The sequence below is a fragment of the Sus scrofa genome, chromosome 14 (assembly GCF_000003025.6).
Source record: "Sus scrofa isolate TJ Tabasco breed Duroc chromosome 14, Sscrofa11.1, whole genome shotgun sequence".
NCBI lineage: Eukaryota > Metazoa > Chordata > Mammalia > Artiodactyla > Suidae > Sus > Sus scrofa.
In genome coordinates this window covers 6,303,751-6,323,743 of record NC_010456.5, presented here as the reverse complement: position 1 = coordinate 6,323,743, position 19,993 = coordinate 6,303,751, and the positions used below count along the sequence as shown (strand labels likewise).

The 19,993-nt window shown below is 58.3% G+C and overlaps 2 protein-coding genes across 7 annotated transcripts in view; both read right to left on the bottom strand.

Annotated features, from left to right (window-relative positions):
- The window catches only part of DMTN (dematin actin binding protein), a 31,080-nt gene extending 22,979 nt beyond the window's left edge, over positions 1-8,101 (bottom strand). Inside the window, exon 1 of one of the 6 annotated variants that reach the window (XM_005657225.3) lies at positions 7,862-8,101. The gene's annotated coding sequence lies outside the window, so the exon portion shown is untranslated. Of the gene's footprint in view, positions 1-463; positions 1,110-7,861 lie in introns of those variants that run through there. The other 5 variants (XM_013990262.2, XM_021072727.1, XM_005657223.3 and 2 more) reach the window with 5 other exon arrangements.
- On the bottom strand, positions 8,279-12,904 carry FGF17 (fibroblast growth factor 17). Its single transcript, XM_021072729.1, has 3 exons — positions 10,456-12,904; positions 10,101-10,207; positions 8,279-9,061 (listed from the first exon to the last, which is right to left on the bottom strand). Exons 1-3 carry the CDS (start codon positions 10,835-10,837, stop codon positions 8,768-8,770), a joined length of 783 nt encoding a protein of 260 aa, XP_020928388.1. The 5' UTR covers positions 10,838-12,904; the 3' UTR covers positions 8,279-8,767.

The following is a 19,993-nucleotide window of genomic DNA, read 5'->3' as shown; positions in this document are numbered from 1 at the left end:
CCCGAGGGAGGGGAACCAGGCCTTTCTGGACTGCCAGCCTGGCCTCTCAGCTTTCGGTCCCTTCCTCCCCAGCCCTGGTGTCCTGGCCTCGCCCTGGTTCTGCACAGCCTCCCTCCCCCACTGCAAGAGACCCAGTGCCAGGTAGCCCTTCAGAATTCCTGAGGTCTCCCACCACCTGACCTGCCCCCCCCTACCTGCCGCTTTCCTGTGCCCCTCCCCCACAGACCCCTCCCAGGAGATTTGCCTTCCTGTGCAAGGGTCCCCAGAGGTAGGGCTGGAATGAGCTGGTGCCAGAAAAGACAGCTGTGTTCAGGGGCCTGGACCGAGGTGGCTCAGGAGGAATGGGTGGGAGTCACGACGCCGGAAGGAGGGGAGCTTTCTCCTCAGGGAAGCAAGCACAGTGGAGAGAGGGGGGAGCTGGGGGAAAGGGCAGGGGAAGGAGGAGAGGTGGGGTCTCCAGTACCTTCAAGGGCCCGGGGCGTGGGGCAGGAGCTCAGCCGCTTCCTCGGTGACACACACCTCCATCCCTCGGCGCATCTCCTCTCCGCCTCCCGTTGCCAAGACAACCTGCCGGCTCAGCCGAGGAGGCAGCAGCAGCAGCAGGGAGGGGGGAGGAGGCGGCTATAACTCCTACTGCCTCTTCTTCAGTGATGGAGGGAGGGGGCCTCAGTGCTGGGGTTGGGGCTGGGGAGCCTCAGGATCTGGGGGCCCCCACTGAGCCCCACCACACTCCTCTCTCCTTCCTTAAGGCTCTGGGATTGGCTCCTGGGGTGACCTCAGGAGAACCCTCATTCAGGGCCAGATAGCAGGCTGCTCTTGGGGAGGGAGGCGGCACTGGGCAATATCCCCCATTCCAGAAAGGTCAGCATGGAGCTGGGAAGAGCTGGGAGGGGTGCCTTATGTTGAGGGGTCACAGGGTGGTTTCTGGAAGGAAGGATAGGCCCTGGGTGTGGCTGGGGTTGGCACGAAGTCTCCCCACCCCCCACCTCTGTTGTCTCTGAGCACCTCCTCCAGTGCCAAACCCTCTCATTCCCTGACCCAGAGGAAGGTCAGAGCCTGGGACAGTGTTCTTCCAGTTCCCCAAGGCCCTTTCCCACTGCCCCTCATTCCAGGGGCAGCCAGCACCTTGGGCAGAAGGTCTCCTGCGAGCCAGCCCTAGGACTAGGGGACTGCAGAGTTAGGGCTCCCTCTGTCGACCTGAGGCTTTGTAGCTGTCAAGGTCATACCTTGCTGAGGGATCCTGGTGTGTGTGTGTGTGTGTGTGTGTGTGTGTGTGTGTGTGTGTGTGTGTGTGTGTGTGTGTGTGTGTGTGTGTGTGTGTGTGTGTGTGTGTGTGTGTGTGTGTGTGTGTGTGTGTGTGTGTGTGTGTGTGTGTGTGTGTGTGTGTGTGTGTGTGTGTGTGTGTGTGTGTGTGTGTGTGTGTGTGTGTGTGTGTGTGGTACAGCCAGGCCAGAAGACCCTTCCCTCGCCTGCCAGGCTCCCCCTCATCTCTAGCCTGCCCTCCCTATAGGGAGCCTTGCTCTGCCACCAGCTCCCTCCTCCTGGAAGGCCCCAGACTTCTCAAGATAGGCTGAATGGTCTCTCTTCCCTCACTGCTTGCTTGCCTCCCCATCAGGCCAGGAGGAGAGGGGAGGTAAAAACTAAGTCCTCCACCCCCCCAAAAAGGAGTTCCCACTGTGGCACATTGGGTGAAGAATCAGACTGCAGCAGCTTGCCGCGCTGTGGAGGTTCAGGTTTGATCCCCGGTCCAGCGCAGTAGGTTAAAGGATCTGGCGTTGCTGTAGCTGTGGCACAGGTCACAGCTGTGACTCACATTTAGTCCCTGGCCCAGGAACTTCCATATGCCAAGGGTGTGGGCATTAAAAAAAAAAAAAGCGCCCCCCCCTTCCCCCGACCAAGAAGCAGGCAACACTGAACACTGGTGTTTGGTGCCTGTGAGCCCAGGTGGGCTTCCCAGCAGGCTGCTCTCAGGACTAGCGTACCTTTAGGCCCAGGCGTGCCCTGGGGCTTTGAGGGTGGGCACTTGCTTCCACAACAGAGGGCTGGGGCTCCTTCCCCTCTGACGTAGGTGGTCCCAGGCCCAGGGCACCTAGTTCTTGGCTCCTTTCCCAGCAAGGTCACTTGTGCCAGGTGTCCTGACCAGATGCTGGCCCTGCCACCCGCCCCCTCCCCAGGGCCTGTGCAGCAGGTTTTTCTGTCCGCGCTCCAGTGCCCCTTGCTCCGCCCCCTGCACCGACCTGCCCAGAGAGGTCTAAACATTAACTCCTGGAGAGGCTGGGGGGCACCGAAAAAGGACAGTGGTGGAGAACTGGGCCAGCGGGTCAAGAGGAAGGATAAGGGCCTCCAAGTGACCCTTTCTCATCAGCTTGGAAGACACATCCACGTGCCTCCAAGCACTGGACTCTCTGACCCCGGGCCCTGGAGCCTCAGCCCCCGGAAGCTGCACTGGACCAGCCTCTCCTCCAGACCCAGATCTGATCCCACGATTGCATTTGGTCCCTCCCCTTCCTGAAGCCCCTCACTGTCTCCTCCCTGCCACAGCAGAGACCCAAGTCTCCATAATGTGACCCAATCATTTCCTGACACTTTTCCACGCAAACTTTCAGTGCCAGCCAGACACCTCCACTGCTTACCACCCCTGCCCCAACAAACCTCATGCTTTCCTTTTTTTCTTTTTTCTTTCTTTCCTTTTTTTTTTTTTTTTTTTTTTTTTTTTTTTTTTTTTTTTGCTTTTTAGAGCCGCATCTGCAGCATGTGGAGGTTCCCAGGCTAGGGGTCTAATCAGACGTACAGCTGCCAGCCTACACCAGAGCCACAGCAATGCCAGATCCGAGCCATGTCTGCGAACTACACCACTGTTCATGGCAACACCGGATCCTTGACCCACTGAGCAAGGCCAGGGATCAAACCTGCAACCTCATCGTTCCTAGTTGGATTCATTTCCGCTGTGCTACGACGGGAACTCCATCTTTTTTTTCTTTTTTTTTTTGCTTCTTAGGGTTGCAGCCATGGCATAGGGAAGTTCCCAGGCTAGGGGTCAAATCAGAGCTGCCACTGCCCACCTACACCACAGCTTGTGTCAACTCTAGATCCTTAATGCACTGAGCAAGGCCAGGGATCGAACCTGCGTCCTTGTGGATACTAGTTGGGTTCATAACTCACGGAGCCACAATGAGAACTACAAACCTTACACTTTCTTGGCTCAAAGCCCTTCTTCCCATGTTTTTACTTTCAGTATCTGCTCCCCCCGCCCTGGGTTTTTGTAGACAGAAATCCTACTCATTCTTCAAGATCATGCCAATGCCAACCCTCCCCAGGGCCCCTGCCCCATGTCCATCCTGGAACCCACCATGGCCAAGGCATGGAGAACATCCCACTCGAGGTGCTGAAGACAATCTGGGCTGTGGTAACATCGGAGTCTGAGCCTGCCCACACATGACACGGGAATAATCCCACCCCCTCATTCAGGGGTTCCATGTGAACACGCCTTGCAGGCTGCCTGGCACAGCTCTGGAGCTCAGTACACACCAGTGTCCTCATTTAAATAGCTCTTATCTCCTCTTTCACTCTTTGGGGATGAACCAGATGCTGCTTTGCTATCTTAGGGGTAAGAGAGAGATTTCCAAAAGTCCACAAAAGAACTGTCTTTTTTTTTTTTTTTTTTTTTTTGCTTTTCAGGGCCACACATGAGGCAAATGGAAGTTCCCAGGCTGGGGTTGAATTGGAGCTGCAGTCGCTGGCCTACACCACAGCTACAGCAATACCAGATCTGAGCCGCATCTGCAGCCTACGCCACTGAGTGTGGCCAGGGATCGAACCCAAGTCCTCATGGATCCTGGTTGGGTTTGTTACTACCGAGTCACAGTGGGAACTCCCCAAAGAACTATCTTTTTATGGGTGTACTCCCCTGATTAAATTTCAAGTGTCTTGAGAGTTTGATAGAGGGCGCCTTACTATCTTGTCCATCTTATTATTATTACTATTATTATTTATTTATTTTTTTTTTTTTTTGTCTTTTTGCCATTTCTTGGGCCGCTCCCGCGGCATATGGAGGTTCCCAGGCTAGGGGTGGAATCGGAGCTGTAGCTGCCGGCCTACACCACAGCCACAACAATGCGGGATCTGAGTGGCGTCTGCAATCTGCGCCACAGCTCAAGGCAACGCTGGATCCTTAACCCACTGAGCAAGGTCAGGGATCGAATCTGCAACCTCATGGTTCCTAGTCGGATTCATTAGCCCCTGAGCCATGACGGGAACTCCTTTTCTTTTTCTTTCTTTTTTTTTTTTTTTGCCTCCACCTGCAGCATGTAGAAGTTCCTGGGCCAGGGACAGAATGTGAATGACAACTGTGAGACTTACATCACAGCTGCAGCAAAACTGGATCCTTAACTCACTGCGTCAGGCCAGCGATTGAACAGCACTGCCGCAGAGACAAACTGGATCATTAACCCACTGAACCACAGTGGCAGCTCTTTGTCCATCTTTTTTATTAACTGAAGGGCTAGCACAGTGGTCATATATTGTAGAGAATACAGAAATATTTGAATTAACTGTTTAGGACTCCTCCTGCCTAAGTCCATCTAAGGATGGAGCATGAGAGGATTCTGGCTTCTCATTCTTTTTTTTTTTTTTTTTTGTCTTTTCTAGGGCCGCTCCCGCGGCATATAGAGGTTCCCAGGCTAGGGGTCGAATCGGAACTTTAGCCACCGGCCTACACCAGAGGCGCAGCAACACTGGATCCGAGCCTCGCCTGCGACCCACACACAGCTCATGGCAACACCAGATCCTTAACCCACTGAGTGAGGCTAGGGATCAAACCCACAACCTCATGGTTCCTAGTCGGATTCGTTAACCACTGCACCACGACAGGAACTCCCAGGCTTCTCATTCTTGCCTCCACCTTAAGGGACCATAAGCTGCTGGGCCAATGGCCAATGACTTCTTTCTGGGTCTTCAATTGGTTTATTTCCTCAAGAAATTCTTCCTCTATGGGTACTCTGGGGGAGGCAAAGACTGACAGGCACTTGCAGTCCAGCAGAACCATGACAAGGGCATAAAGAAGTACAGTTCTGCCCAAGCTGTGATACATGCCCTAAGGCAAGAGCAAGTCAATGGCTGGAGAGACTGGAGGTAGCAGAGATGGCCACTGGCCCTGGGAGAGTGAGGAGCATCTTTGGAGCAGATGGGGCAGCTGCAGTCTGGACGTGCCAGCGTCCTGGAGGAGGGCATGCTAGGCAGTGGGAACTCCTTGAACAAACATGGGCGAAGCGTACGTACTTGGATGACAAGGGTTGCAGTTTTGCCAGTGTTCAGCTGGAGGGATAGGGCTGAGATGTGGGCCTGAGCAGGATTGGGCAGAGCCTTGAAAGCCATGCTGAGTCTGCTCGTGATAGGGTGACACAGGGCCAAGCTGCGGTTTCCAGTAAGGTAAGGTGAACTGAACAGACTCTGTGTGTGTGTGTGTGTGTGTGTGTGTGTAGGCAGAGACCATTTAGAAAGCTACTGCAGTCACTGAGACGGATCCCGGTGAAGTCTGGCCACGGTGCAGGAGTCCAGAGTTTGGAGGAGAAAGCCATCATGTGCAACGGGATGATAGCTGAGATGTTGCTTTGCTTAGAAAGAAACAGCACAAAGGACAGGGAGAGAAGAGAGTGGCAGAAATTTCAGGAAAGAGAAGCATCTAAGTGGGAAAGAAGGAAAGAACAGCCTAGGGGAAGGTGAGAAGGGACAGAGCTTCAAGGACAGGTGGATCTCCGAGGTGTCCAGGGCTGCCAGGCTGAAGCTGGGGACTGGGAAGTCACTGGCAGCAGGGTCCGAGGGACAGGGTTGAATGGAGTGAAGGCAGCTCTCGAGAGTTAAGGTGTGAGTGGGTTCCCCCCAGCCCAGCTTCCTGCTTTGGCTCCCCTCTGCCTCATGGGGCTGCTTGGAGGACAGGACAAAGAAGGGGAGATCGATGCGCAGGCTATTCTTAGCTAGTGCTCTTGGTAATCCTAAACAGACGTAGGATTTGAGGCACCTGCTGCCACTGCCCTCCACTGGTCCCCGAGATGGGTGTGTTCGCCTCAGCCCGAGTCTTCTCCCACTGTGTCTAGCCCCACCCACACACTTGCTTAGAGCCCCAGGGCACCCAGGAGCCACCAGGGTTGCCGCAGCAGCTGCCGCCAGCATCTTGAGGTCCACAGGAAGCGTCATTCCCACCACAGGCAGGGATACTTTAAATCCCTCTGCGGTCCCATTAGGATAGACCCATTCCTTTGCCTTCTGCCTTTTAGCATCTTGGAAATCACCACCAGGTAGGAGGGAATGAGACTTGCCCAGAGCGAGAAGAGGCGCCTGGGTATGGAGGCACTAGAAACTGGGGTGAGACAGCTCAGCTCGGAGGGCCAAGCCAGGGACCCAAGGCCACAAGCAGGCGGCAGACCCGCCAGGCTCAGGCTGGCTTGGGCTGGCTCTGGCTCAGGCTGGGGGCAAGGGCGCTCTCTTAGGTGGCACAGGCCTCCAGCACTGCCTTCCTCCCTCACCCTGTCCTGTTCTCTGCCCCTCCCTGCCAGGTCTCACCTCCAAAAGCAAGAAAGGAAACAGTGAGGGCTTTCTGGAGCCGGCCCCCAGAGGCCTGTCTGTGCTGGGGAGGTCACAGAGCCGGAGGGAGGGGCTGGAGAAAGGCCGAGAAGAAAGCAGAGGCCAGACAAAGGGCCCCCGTCCACCTTTGAAGCTGTCTCTAACCCGAGCCAGGGAGGGGTGGGGGTGGGCCCGAGAGCCTGGCTGAGGGGGAAGCGGTCTAGAGTTTTAAAGCATGTCTCAAATTCCTGCGGAAATCAGAGGGATTGTAAGAGCTCCCCTCCCCGGTGCGCCTCCTCCCCAGCCCCCCGAGTCCAGTCCTCCACACCTGGGGGCCCCAACCCTTTGTCCTCAGGTAATTGCTGGGCGTTGCCCCTGTGTGGAAAATCCCATTGAACTCGCCAGTTATCAGCTGTGGCTCCAGACCACCCTCCCTAACCCCCCCCCCAGAAAACGACCCCCAACACATTTTCCCCAGTCTTCACCAGGATTAAGACTCTTTGTGACCGGGGAGGGGCGGGGTGGGGGGTGGCGGTGGCGAGGAAAAAGCAACCTGATGAAAAGCAATTATGACAAGCCGGAGGGAGAATGGCCGGGGGCCGGGGACCTCCCTCTTGGCTGCTGGCGTCTAAATTGCCCTGAGTTGGGGGTGTCAGACTGGGCTCCAGGGCTCCCCCAAGGAGCGGTGAGTGCCCCCCCAACCCCAGCTCCATCAGCTTGGACTCGCTTCACTGTGGACTAAACCAGGCTTCTGCCTTGCAACTTCCTGCCCTTTCCTTCCTTTTAGGTCACCGTTGGAAGAAATGGAGAAAAGGGATGTCTTTCCTCCTTTTGCTTCTCTCTAGACTCCTCCTCCCCAATATTTTCTCAGAAAGGGGAGGGAGGGGAAACTGAAGTTGGGGGTCCCTCCGAGGAAGAGAGGCTCAGTGACGTGTTCCCGGGAGGAGCCGAGGAGGCGGCGCTGCTAGGAAGGGCCTCCCGCCTTGACAAGATTAAAAGCCGTAGCAAAGGAGGAAGAGGCCGGCGGGTTTTATGGCCTTAGTTCCACTCCCCAAATGCACACCTGGAGGCGTCTGGGAAGCCCACCCGAGGAGCTCCGGGCGGGGAAAGCGGGGGGACGAGGACCGCCCCTCGCCCCCCTCCCGTCCCCCGCCCCCGGGGCCGCCGCCTTTAGTCGCCATCCCCCCCCCTCCAGGTGTAGCCCCCGCCCCGCCCCCCGCGGGGATCAGGGCGCGAGGGACGCGGTCTTGCCCTCCCTCCCCTTCCGCCCGTCCGCGCCTCCTCCCCCACCCGACCTTCTCACCGGAAAGAAGCAATCTGGCTCCCGGCGAGGAGGCTGCAGCGCCCGCGGCCTGCCCACCGGCCCGAGGGTTGCGATTTCTGCAGCCGGACAGGTAGCACGGGACGCGCGGTGCCAGCCAGGAAACCCGAGCCCCGAGGAGGAGGGGCGCGCCCTGGGCCGCCAGCCTCCCGCGGGGCGGAGGTGCGGGGCCCAGCGGGGCCACCCCTCCCCTGGCTGCCCCGTCCCTTGTCCCCTGCCCCTGCGGGGACGTTGTGGCCCGGCCCGGCCTGGATTCCACCTGCCGCGCCACGCTCGGGCCTGCGCGCTGGTCTCCTCTCAGAGGACCAAGGTTGTCCCCAGCTCGGTTTTGCGCTTGGCACCCGCCCCCTCCAGCTTCAGATAACCCGTTTGCAGGAAAATGGTTTTATTCTGGGGCTGGGAGTTGGGGGTGGGGGTGCAGGCCTAGTGGAATGTGAGGAATGGCCAGCCCTCTTTTTCTCCCTCTTTCTTTTTTCCTGAAACCCAAACAAAAGTCCCTTCCCGTGGTCTGGCCAGGAGGAATTTGGAGGCTGGGGGCAGACTGAGGGAGACTTGGGGAGCAGAAGTGAAGGAGAGCTACCTCCAGACCCTGTCTGCAGAGCCTTGAATCCGCTGACTTTCCCACCTGTTTCCGGAAGCCTGGGTCCCCTCCAGGGGGCCTGCCCCATCCCAGGGGGGCCACTCCAGGGTGGGGCCCTGAGCACCATCCTGATTAATGGCCCCCCCTGCCCCTTTCCAGCCCGGGGGTGGGGGCTCTGATGCTCCGTGGTCCTCAGCATCCTCCTTGGGGGCTCTGGCTCCCCTGCCTCCACCCCAGCCCAGTCTTTGGATTAGGAAGGGAAGGGAGTGGGAAGGCCAGTGAGGGGCGACTGCCCCCGGGGTCCCTGACTACGTCAGGGGCTGAGGCCTCCGAGTGCGCTTGGTCCGGCGGGTGGGGGCTGAGCCCACAAACTCGAACTGCTTCTGCCTCTCCGCGTGGTTGGGGAAGGGCAGCTGGCCCTGGTAGAGGCGCTTGATGAAGTGAGCCTCTCGCTGGTTCTGGCGGCTACGGGAGGCCTGGCGGGGCCGGCCCTGACGCGTGAACGCCATGAACCAGCCCTCGTGCCGGGCATTCTGGAAGGCCGTGTAGTTGTTCTCCAGGACGATCTCTGTGAACACGCAGTCTTTGCTCTTCCCACTGGGCTGAGGGGGAAGGAAGGAGAGGAGGGGAGTTTGTCTGCCCACCTTCGCTGGCTTGTCTGCCCCATGAGCCTGCGTTGCAGGACCGAGGAGGGGAGCCCAAGGATGTCTGCCTGGTGAGGTGGGGGCCCTTGCTTGCTGGAGAGGCAGAGGTGGGAAGAAGGAGCGAGCATTGTTGGAATCAGATCTGAACTTAAATACAGCCTTGTGTGGAAGCTGTACACCTTGAGCAAGGTATTTAGTCAGGCTGAGCCTCAGTTTACCCAGATGTGGCATAAAGATCAAGGTAACCATGCAGTTCAGTGCATATGCAGAACATTCCTCAGTCTGGGTGAATGGTGTTGCTGGGTGGAGGGAAAGGAGGCAACAGTCTGATGGAAAGAAGGGGCAAATATTTATAGGACACCGGCTGTGTCAAGAGCCAGGCAGCCACCCATCTGGCTCTGTAGATAACCCTGATATGATGCCCATTTTACAGACGAGGAGGCTGAGGCTTGACAAAAAAATCAGCAAATATTTGGTGAGCACGGCCAGAATCGGAAGCCAGGGTTGGCCGATGACAAAGGAGATAGAATTCTTCCTGTACAACAGCTCTGGACCCACCGCTGCAGAGAGTGGAACCAGTGGGTTACACTAGTAGGTGGTTAGCTTGCATCATGCTCCTTGGAGCCCGTGGATCCCACTGACCTGGGGTGGGGTGTTCTGGCCTTGTATGAATGTCCCACTCTCAACCCTAATCAGCCCTTAGCCCTCAGTGCAGAGGCTGAGACATGATGTAGGAGCTAAAATTCTTCCTCATTGATCCTGGAAAAATACCCCATAAAGCAGAGCCAAAGATCCTTATGGATTGGCCAGTGTCATCAGAGGACTTCTAGACCCCCAGGGACTGGAGAGACCAGAGAGGGGCTGAGTGGTGGGGTGAGAGTAGAAGAAGTCCTGGTCCTGGGGGCAGCAGGGGGCAGTGGGGTGCTGCTGGGGCCCTGTAGGGCCCCTACCCTGGGAATGCTGCTCCTTTCATTGCTCCCTGCCCCCCAGGCCTCACCTTGCCGATGAGCTTGCCCCTCTTGTTCATGCAGATGTATTTCTCGCTCTCGGCCCCCTTGATGCGCACCCGGCTTCCAAACGTGTCCGTCTCCACTATGAGCTTGGCTGTGGGGGAGGGGGAGAAAGACCTCCGTCTGTCCGGGCTGCCGGTCCAGGGGTGTGGCAAGGAACCACCACAAGCCTGACCTCTGAATTCCAGTGGAGGGTGCATTGGGAAGTCCTGGGGGGCTCTCCCCCTAAAGGCTTCTCCCTGCTCTCCCATGGCAGGTCTCCACCCTGCCCTATCTGGGGATGGACCAGGTGAGGAGGCCCAGCAGCGGTGTGGGTGGCCTCCGCTGAGGGCTGGGTCTCACCAAACTTGTTGCCGTCCTCTGCGGTGGCGGAGATGCGACGCCCGGTGACCTGCACGTGCTTGCCGCTGGTCCTGCTGTAGAGCTGGTACTCGCGGATCTGCCGTCGGCTCAGCTGGTCGGTCATGGCGCCCTGGTCCCTCACGTACTGGTTAAAATTAGGAGACGGGTGATTCTCCCCCTTTGCGGTTACCAAGGGAAAAATAGTGTCAATTTGCTTTGGGTGACACCACTGCAGGTCCATCCAGGGGAGGGGTGCGGAAGCGAGTGTGGTCGGGCAGGTCATTTGCCCTGTGAAGTAGAGGTGCAGGGGGCAGGGGGCGTCTGGCCGTGACCTTCCCAGGCCACTGGCTGAGCCAGTCATCATGAATTCTTGGATCCTCATCTGCCCTGGAGCAGAGGGCTAGTAGCTGCCCAGGCTCGGGAGCCACTTGGTGATATGGCTCAGGCCAGGGATCATGACTCTGGGAGCTGGAAAGAACCTTCAGGGTGCTGGTAGCCCATCCCCCATGGTCTACGGAGGAGGTGCACAGGCCCCTACAGCTAATTAGTGACAGACCCCTGTCCTGCTGCTAGGATGGGAGCTTGTCCCCTGTCCAAAACTCCAGGGCCTTGGCTCCATTAACCAGGGTGACCAGATGTCTTCCCCATCCTCTGCACCCAGCATGTGTGCACATACACATGTGCATGCACACTCGTGCACACACAGCAGCTGGACTGTTCGAGTCCCTGGAGACCGTTCTGGGGGCTCTCAGACACTTCTCTTTAGGCTCTTGCTAAGCCCCTGTAAGCATCTCCTTCTAACGCTAAGCAAGGACTCCTGAGCTCACGCCCACCTCCCCTGCCCCTCCCCCTGGGTGCTCAGGGCCCTCCAAGAAGCCAGCTTCCCTGTGGTGTTCCTCCCTTTTCTAGGGGTGAGGCACCTCCTTAGCAGAGGTGCCATGAGCAGCGGCCCAGTGGCTCTCCTGTGAAGCCACCTGCTTGTGCCACAGTGCCACAGTGTAGCAGAGATGCTAGTGCCCGGTGCTTCCCCGGGAGGGGAGAGGGGCTGTTTCTACCCCGTGCACCGTACAAAGCCAGGCACCTTCTCCAGGCCTCATCTTGCCCTACCCACCTGCATCGCTGAGTGGGAGAGAAGCAGACCACTTCCTGCCCCCTCTCTCCAGCAAGGTGCAAAGTGGGATGACATTTCCCAGCTGCTGGTGACAGCCTCAGCTCCAGCACTGAGATGTTTCTCTCTCCACCTGGATCCTGTTGGCCTGTGCTGGGAGAGCCTCGCCCTGCCCCAAATCCCTAAGTCCACCTTTATCCCAGGCCCCATCGAAACCATCTGGACAGCGCTAGACCCAGACCAGCATCTGTGGGGGGGTCTCTGTCTCCCCGAGGGAGGGGTGGGAAGCGGCAGCTTCGGGAAGGGGGAGGTGAAGGAGCAGCTCTTGGCGACAGTGTTAACCCTTCACACATGTCACTCTTCCTTTCCAACGCCAGCTCGCCCACCAGCCAGGAGTGTCACCAGGCCCAGCCTATGAGAGCGGGGTCTGCCCCCCCTACACCCTGCCCTGGGAAAACCCCAACCCTGAGGCCAGCATTTGGGGTGGGGGACATGCCTCCCTGCAGGGGGAGGGGTGGGGCCTGGCTGGCCCAGGACCCAGGACCAGGATGGAGTGCGGCCTGTCCCCAGCCCCGAGCCTCCTGGCCCAGGTTCAGGCCCTCCGCCCCTCTTGGCGGGCAGCCTCCTTCTGGCTGTCTCTTCCAGGTCAGGAGCCCCCCGAAGCCCCCTCCTCTCCTTGTCCCCCTTCAAGCCCTGCACAAAAGCAGCCCCACGCCCCCCCACAGCCCACAGCCCACAAGTCGCTCTCCCCGCGGGACCTGGCCTGTCCCTTTCATGTCCCCGCTGCGGGGGCACCTCCCCTTCCACCGCCGCAGACAGCTGCTTGTCAGACGGCCCCTCAAGCATGGCTGTGGTCCGGCCTGCTGGCCCCCCCTCCAAGGGGGGCAAGGGGGCACTTCAAGGGGGAAAGGACAGCTTTGCCACCTTCCCTGAGTCCTGAATGGGGCCTCAGCCAGGCCATAAACGCCCGGCCGGCGCAGCATTGTGCTAATTCCCCTCCAGAACAGGTCGGCCCACCCCCAGCCCCCTCCCGGCTGGCCTGGGGGCTTTCTTCTTGCTTTCCCTGGATGTGTGAAGCAAAAGGCCTGGAACGGAGGCTAGAGGAAAAGGGGGGGGGGTTGTCTCTCTCTCTCTCCCACCCCCCCACTGCTTCAAAGGCAGCCCCTTTCCCTCTCCCAGAGAAAAGGCATTTACCTTCAAAAAAAGTCCCCACTGGATATGAAGAGAAGCGGCCTCTGGCCTGGGAAAGCCAAGCGATCTCTCCCCAGAGCGGTTCTGGACCAGTGCATTTTAATAGCTGCACTTTTATGGAGGATCACAAAAAGGGACCAAGCCCCGCTCAGGGGGCTGAGGCTGGGGGGGTGGGGAGGTGTGCATTGGGGGGTGGGCTGCCTTGGGGTGGGGGGCTGTGGAGAAACCAACCCTGAATCTTGTCCCATACAAACCTCTTTGGGCTTGACCTCCCTGTCCTGTAGGTAGAGTTGGCCGCCCTGGCTGGGCCTTCTGACTGCCCACGCCACCCCGCAGGGCAGCGGCCCGCAGGACGTCCGTGTTGGTGGGAGTGGGCTTGTGCATAGAACACACAGGTGGTTTTGCATGGAGATCCGTCCTTTCAGGGACTTGCAAGTACAAGCTTCACCTGAGCCCATCACCTCCACCCTCTTCCGACCCCTCCTGGGCTCCATCCCCCGGGGATGGAGTGTGCTTAGCCTTGGGGGGCACCCAGTAGAGGGGTGGAGTGACAGTCCGAGGCCCCAGGGGAACTCGGGAGGGGCATCCGAGGGAGGGCTGAAATAAACCCTCTCTCAGCCCCCAAATCTGCCACGGCCCCTTCTTCCACCCCATCCCACCCCCTCCAAACCTCAGTCTTCCGGACTCAAGGAGAGGCGGGCATCTGCCCCAAAAGGAGACTGCCCCCCCCACAGTGGTAAGGTGGGAGAGGTGCGGAGAAGATAATGGGGGTGCCCGCCTACCTGAGTTTGACAGCAGAGAATCAGCAGCTGCAGACACCTGTGTGGGAGACAAGGTGGACCCGGGTGTGGGTGCCAGCAGCCAGCCCAGGGGCACACCGGGCACCCAGCCCTGCCCCCCCCACCCCCTCCCAGCTCTGGCCCATCCCGCTGGTCCGTGTGGGAGCCCCTGAGAAGATTAGGTCTGCTCCCGAGGCTGGAAATGGCAAGGAGACGGCAGGCAGTCAGAGAGGCAGCGCACTTACAGAGTGAGGGTGGACAGACGGGCGGCTCCCATCGCCGGAGAGATTTCTTGGGGCCGTTGCCCTCCTGCCCCCAGAGTCAGGAGCAGATGTGGGCAGTCCCCGGGGGCAGAGAATCAAGGTCTCTTCAAGCCACAGGTTTTCAGTGGGGAGAGGAGGAGAGAGAGGGGAGGAGGAGGAGAGAGAGAAGAGGGGGAGGAGGAGGAGGGGGAGGAGGGCGTAATTGGGAGACTGAGGTGTGAGGAGTCCACCTTCCTGACCAGTAAGACTGCAAAGCAGCCACTGGTGGGGGCTGCCAGCCTCTGGCAGGGCTACCCAAGCACAGAGGATGGAGCTGCTGGAGCCTTCTGGACCGGGAGGCTGGCTCCCGCGTTATTCCTGACCCTCGGGGACCCCGACAGCAGGGCCCTCCTGCGGTCCCAGGGCCAGCTTCTCCCACCCCACCTCCCTAAGGGTGAGCCGCAGGTATCAATCCCAGCCTGGGGTCACTGGGTCTGGCTCCAGGAGTGGAAATGCCCAGAAGCAGCCTTTAAAGGAGGAGCCTCCCTCCAGGGGGCAGGAGGTGGGCTTGGCTGGGAGCGGTTGCTTCCACTGCCTCTGTCACCCCTTCCTCCCCCATCTGCTGTCTGGCCACTGGGAAGGAGGGGTTAAGGCTGTCCTGACCGGCAGCCAACAGTGGGTACCACAGCTTGGGGGCCAGGAGTGGGAAGGAAGATGCAGCTGGGGCTGTGGAAGGACCCCAAGGAGTCTTGAAAACTGGCGAGAGGTGGAGTCAAGGAGAGCCAGGGCCCTGATGGTCTGCTCTGAGAGATGGGCACAGCAATGCCTCAGGATGTTGGGGGACCGAATGAGACAGGGGCACTTAAGCAGAAGTCAGAGGTCTCACTTGTCACCCCTGCAGGGCAGCAGCCATGCTTAGAGCTGGGGGGAGCTCAGCATCTCTTCCCCCGTTCCCTGGGTCCCCTAGCAGCTGCCTGGAATCAAGTGCCCAGCAGCCTCTTCATCTGACCTCTGGCCCTGCACTGCCCTGCACCGTGCCAGGTAGCACCCCATTCTGCAGACAGGAAACTGAGGCCCACTGTTTAGGTCATTTGCTCAGGGTCACCGAGCTAGTGAATGGCGTAGTGGCCAGGTTTCCAAAGTCCATGCTCTTTCTCTCCACACCCTCTGGGCCAGCACAGTGCCCACCTGCGACATCCCACTATCCCAGGTCCCCAAGCTATGGTTCCTGCCCTGCAGAAGGGGACTAGTATGGGGGGGGGGTGTTGTCTCTGAGGGAAGCTCACACCTCAGCTCTGCCTCCCTGGGGGTCTCAGTGCCCCCAGGATGGGAAGAGAAGGGGAAATGCTGGATGTGGATTTATTTACCTAAAGAGATGAGTGGGAGGTCGAGAAACTCTCACCTCCAGACCTGCTTCTCACCTTCCTGAGCCGGATCAATCCACAAAGGTGTCTGCCACCCCTGCCCACACACAGTGGAGCACCTCCCACACCCTGTCCAGCTCAGCCCTGGACTCCCAGCTCCACCCAGGCGTCCTGCTGGGGGCTTGAGGGTGAGCTGGGCCTGAGCTGGCCTGGGGAGGGCACTGTTGGCCCTGGCCCCGACCTTCAGGGGCTTCGTAACGAGGGGTGTCCGGAGTTGAACCCAACGGGAAAGAATGTCAAAACTGGAGGGACCTTGGAGTTTCTTCATCTGGTCCAGCCTCCTCACTCACCAGTGAGGCCCAGAAAGGGCCGCACAGCTAGTTAGCAGCACAGCTGGGACAAGGCGCCGGGTGCCCAGACTCTGACTTCAGTGCTCGCTTGTCTCCAACCCCTCCTCCCAGCTGTCCCTCCTCCGCTTTGACCCGGGCCCATCCTCCTGATCATTTCCGTTTTCCACATCTGTGCCCACATTTGGGGTCCAATTTATGTATTTATTTTAATTATTATTATTATTATTTTTGCTTTTTCTAGGGCCGCTCCCGTGGCATATGGAGATTCCCAGGCTAGGGGTCCAGTCGGAGCTGTAGCCGCTGGCCACAGCCACAGCCACAGCAACGCGGGATCCCAGCCGCGTCTGCGACCTCCACCACAGTTCACGGCAACGCCAGAGCCTTAACCCCTGAGCAAGGCCAGGGATCGAACCCGCAACCTCATAGTTCCTAGTCAGATTCGTTAACCACTGAGCCATGACGGGAACTCCTTCTCTTTTTAAGGCTGCACCTGCAGCATATGGAGGTTCCCAGACTAGGGGTCAAATTGGAGCTGCAGCTGCCTGCCTACGCCACAGCCACAGCAACTTGGGATCTGAGTGGCATCTGTGACCTACACCACAGCTCACAGCAACGCCAGATCCTTAACCCACTGAGCAAGGCCGGGGATTGAACTCGAATCCTCATGGATCCTAGGTGGGTTTGTAACAACAGAAACTACTGGGGCCCAATTTAAACCTCCTCGAATTTACCTCTCCACTTCGACTGGCCCTAGCCTGTCTCTGTGCTCTGGGAAGCCTTTGCCCTCAGGCCTGCATCCTCACCAGCTCCCCTGCCAGGGATTAAAGGGTATCTCCTCCCAACCTCGATTAAGGAGAGGCAGGTACAAGCAGAGAGGCATGGAAGAGACAGCTCAGGCTCAGGGTTCGGGACTGGCGGGCTCAGTTGGGGGACGGAAGGCAGTGAGGGGAGGCAGGTGTGGGGAGTTCCACCTAGTGCCATCTGGGCCCAAGGTCTCTGAGCCCAAGGGCCTGGTCCCTATCAGTGGGGGAAGGGCTGCTGTCACTGGCCAGCCCCCAGCCCAGCCTGGGTCTCCATGGTAACAGATGCCTGCAGTCAAGCTTGGCCTTGGGGCTCAGCCAGAGGGCTGGTGCCAGGGGACACCCTGTTGCACGGTGCCACATCTTCCACTCCTTATCCCTTCCCACTCCAGACCCGTGGGCCTGGCTTTCGGACTCTGTCTGCTCCTTTACCCCCATGGGAAGGCTGGTGATGGGCCCCAAGTGGAAAATCCCAAGCCTGGGAATCTTGTCCCCATTCCCTGGCCCAGGCCCGTAGAGGCTGTGTGACCTGTGGCAAGTCCCTTCACCTCTCTGGTCCCAGCTTCCTAATTTATCAGCACTACTGATGCTGTCAAAACTGCCATCATGTCGACTGAAAGGAAGGACCCTTTCTGAAAAGTGTCGAGTGCCATAAGAATGAGGGAGAGGGGCAGAGACCCTCTTAGGTGGTCCAGCCTCAGTTTACCTGGACAGTGACTTTCTCTCTGGACTAGAGGGAGCTGGGAGCAGGGTAGGTTTCATGAACATTTATTGAGGGGGGGCGGTGGCAGGAGGTGATAAGGGAAGTGAGAAGTAGCCTGGACCCTGGTGGTTAATCCCACCCCCTAGTGCCAAGTTCAACACCCCCCAACTGGGGCGTCTCACGCCTGTTCCTGGCAACCAGGCTTGTGCAGACACAGAGCCCACCTGCAGCCCTGCCACTTGTCACCACCTGCCTTGACCCAAGCACATCCTTTTCCTGTTGAAAAACAGAAGGGCTGGGGCTGGGGAAGGGTTAAGGGCAGAGGGCACTGGAGCAGTGCAGGCAGACGCCACACCCCCACCGCCCCATCTGGGCTGTTTGATCCCCACCGCCTGCCGGCACGTGGAAATCACATTGTCAGCAGTCTAGGTATTGAGCTCCCTTCTGTGGAGACCCGCCCTGAGCCAGAGAACTGGGGCGCTCGCCTGGGTCTGGTGAGGATGGAAGTAGCTGTGGGAACTGCCATCATGTCGACTGAGAGGAAGGACCCTTTGCTGTAACCGGGCTCTGGAGCTGCCTCTCCTGAGCTCCTTAGAAGCTGGGCTCAATTCTAACTCCCTCTCTCAGTTTCTGAGGCTTCCTAGCGCTCTGGCTGTGGTCTCTCGCTCTCAGTCACAGAGTGGTTAAAAACAAGGGCTCGGGGGCCAAGCTACCTGGCCACAAAACCTGGCTGTGTGACCTTGTGGGAAAACTGTTTAACTTCTTTGTGCCTCACTTTCCACATCTGAGAAATGGGGCTAATAACACCCACCTCAAGGCATGGTTGAGAGGATTAAAGGAGTGAGGCCACAAAGGCCTGGAACAGCGCCCAGTCCCGTTATCACTGTGATTCTATCAGTCTTCTTTCCGCCCAAACCTCCACGCTTGTTCTTCCTCAGGCCCTCCGCATTCTCTGATCCTGCTCCTAGGAGGGTCCTTCCACCAGCTCCACACCACTCTCTCTCCCCTAAGGGACCTTCTCACATCTAACTGAACAGCACTTCCCCACTGTGGAAATTAGCCTGTTTTACTTCTTCCAAAGCTCTTGACAGCAATTGAAATGATGTTGTTGGCTCTTGCGTTCCTTTCTACTAGTCTACAGGCGACTTGAAGGGAGGGAATTTATCTTGCCCTGTATCGTGGTGGCATGAAGCCATGGTAAGTGCCAGCTGCCTTCCTGGAGCCAGACCTGAACTGATGGCCCTTGTCACTCTGGGTGATTGAAGTCAGTAGCTTGTTCTCATTTGTTAGAAGGTGAGACAAAGCCCACATCTGTCTCATGAGGTGTAGGCAGCAGCAGCAAGAAGGCTAGCTCTGGAGTTCCCTGGTGGCACAGTGGGTTAAGGATCCAGAGTTGTCACTGCTATTGTTCAGTTTTGGTTTTTGGTTTTTTGTTTTTTTGTCTTTTTGCCATTTCTTGGGCCGCTGCCGTGGCATATGGAGGTTTCCAGGCTAGGGGTCAAATCGGAGCTGTAGCCGCTGGCCTACGCCACAGCCACAGCAACGCGGGATCCCAACCACATCTGCGACCTATACCACAGTTCACGGCAACGCTGGATCCTTAACCCACTGAGCAAGGCCAGGGATTGAACCTGCAACCTCATCGCTCCTAGTCGGATTCATTAACCACTGAGCCACGACGGGAACTCCTGGCCCAGGGACTTCTGCATGTCATGAGCACAGTCGAAAAAAAAAAAAAAAGAATGCCGGCTCTGTCTTCCTCTGCCTCTTCTGGTATCAAGAGAAGCTGAGCGGGGAGACTCAGGCCTGCTTGACCTTTCCACATAGGTGTTCAGAGACCTCCAACCTCTGGGACCCATATCTGGGGTCAGGACCAGTTTCCCATTGGCCCACTTCTGACCTGGACTGTGGTGGTGCTGGGGAGGCCTAGGGAGAAACCTCCCCAGAGTCCTTGCAAGTAAACCCCGAGGGGCTGGCCATCTGTGTGTTACCATGGGTGAATCCATCTTTAGAGTGGGTCTGCAGGCTGGGAGGGGACAGAAGTCCAGAGCCATGCAATGGGCTGCTCACCCCCACTTCCAATCCTCCGTTGACCTTCCCCTAACAATTTACAGAGCCCTCTTCCTGTGGCTCTGACTATTGCGCTGGGGGAATGCTAGCCCAGGGGGCTAAAAGTGTTCACCCACCCAGCTCCTGGAAGAGATATTTTTTTTTGTCTTCTTAGGGCCGCACCTGCAGCACATGGAGGTTCCCAGGCCAGGAGCTGAATCAGAGCTACAGCTGCCGGCCTATGCCACAGCCACGCAGGATCCGAGCTGCATCTATACCACAGCTCATGGCAACATGGGATCCTTAAATCGCTGAGCGAGGCCAGGGATCAAAACTGCATCCTCATGGATTCCTTTCTGCTGAGCCACGATGGGAACTCCCCTGAGAGAGATCTTTAGAGCCTCCACGAAGCCTGCCTATCTCTCCTCTCAGGAGGTTTCCTTGAAGGTGCAGGCCTCTGCGCTCCTGCCCGAAACACATCTTCACACCAGTGAGGCCCCTGTGAGCAAGAGCTCATCCTGAACAGGATGTGTGAGGCTAGGAGAGCAGGACTAGGCTGGGCTCTTGAGAGGCAGACCTTTAGGCTGGTCCCTTCCTGGTAGGGGCTGTGGGCAGCTGTCACCCTTTATTTTAGGTCTGTATCTGGAAGCCCAGTCCCTGCTAGAAGGGAGTATGGACACAGGAGGACTCACAGCAGCTCTGGCCCCCTCCCTCAGCCCCGAGGGCAAAGGTTGAAGCTGGGAAAGGGGCTGAGACACTTGGTTCTTCCCCTAAAGCTGGTCGCTGGGGTTGGGGAGTTGTGTGTGTGTTGGGGGTGGGGGTGCCAGGGGAAGAGAGGGAGATTAAGACAGACAACAGCTGGGAGGCTGGCACATGGCCGCCCTCTGCCGGGCGCACAGGCTCACTGCAGCCGGCCAGGACAGCTGGGGAGAGACAGACAGCTGAGACAAAG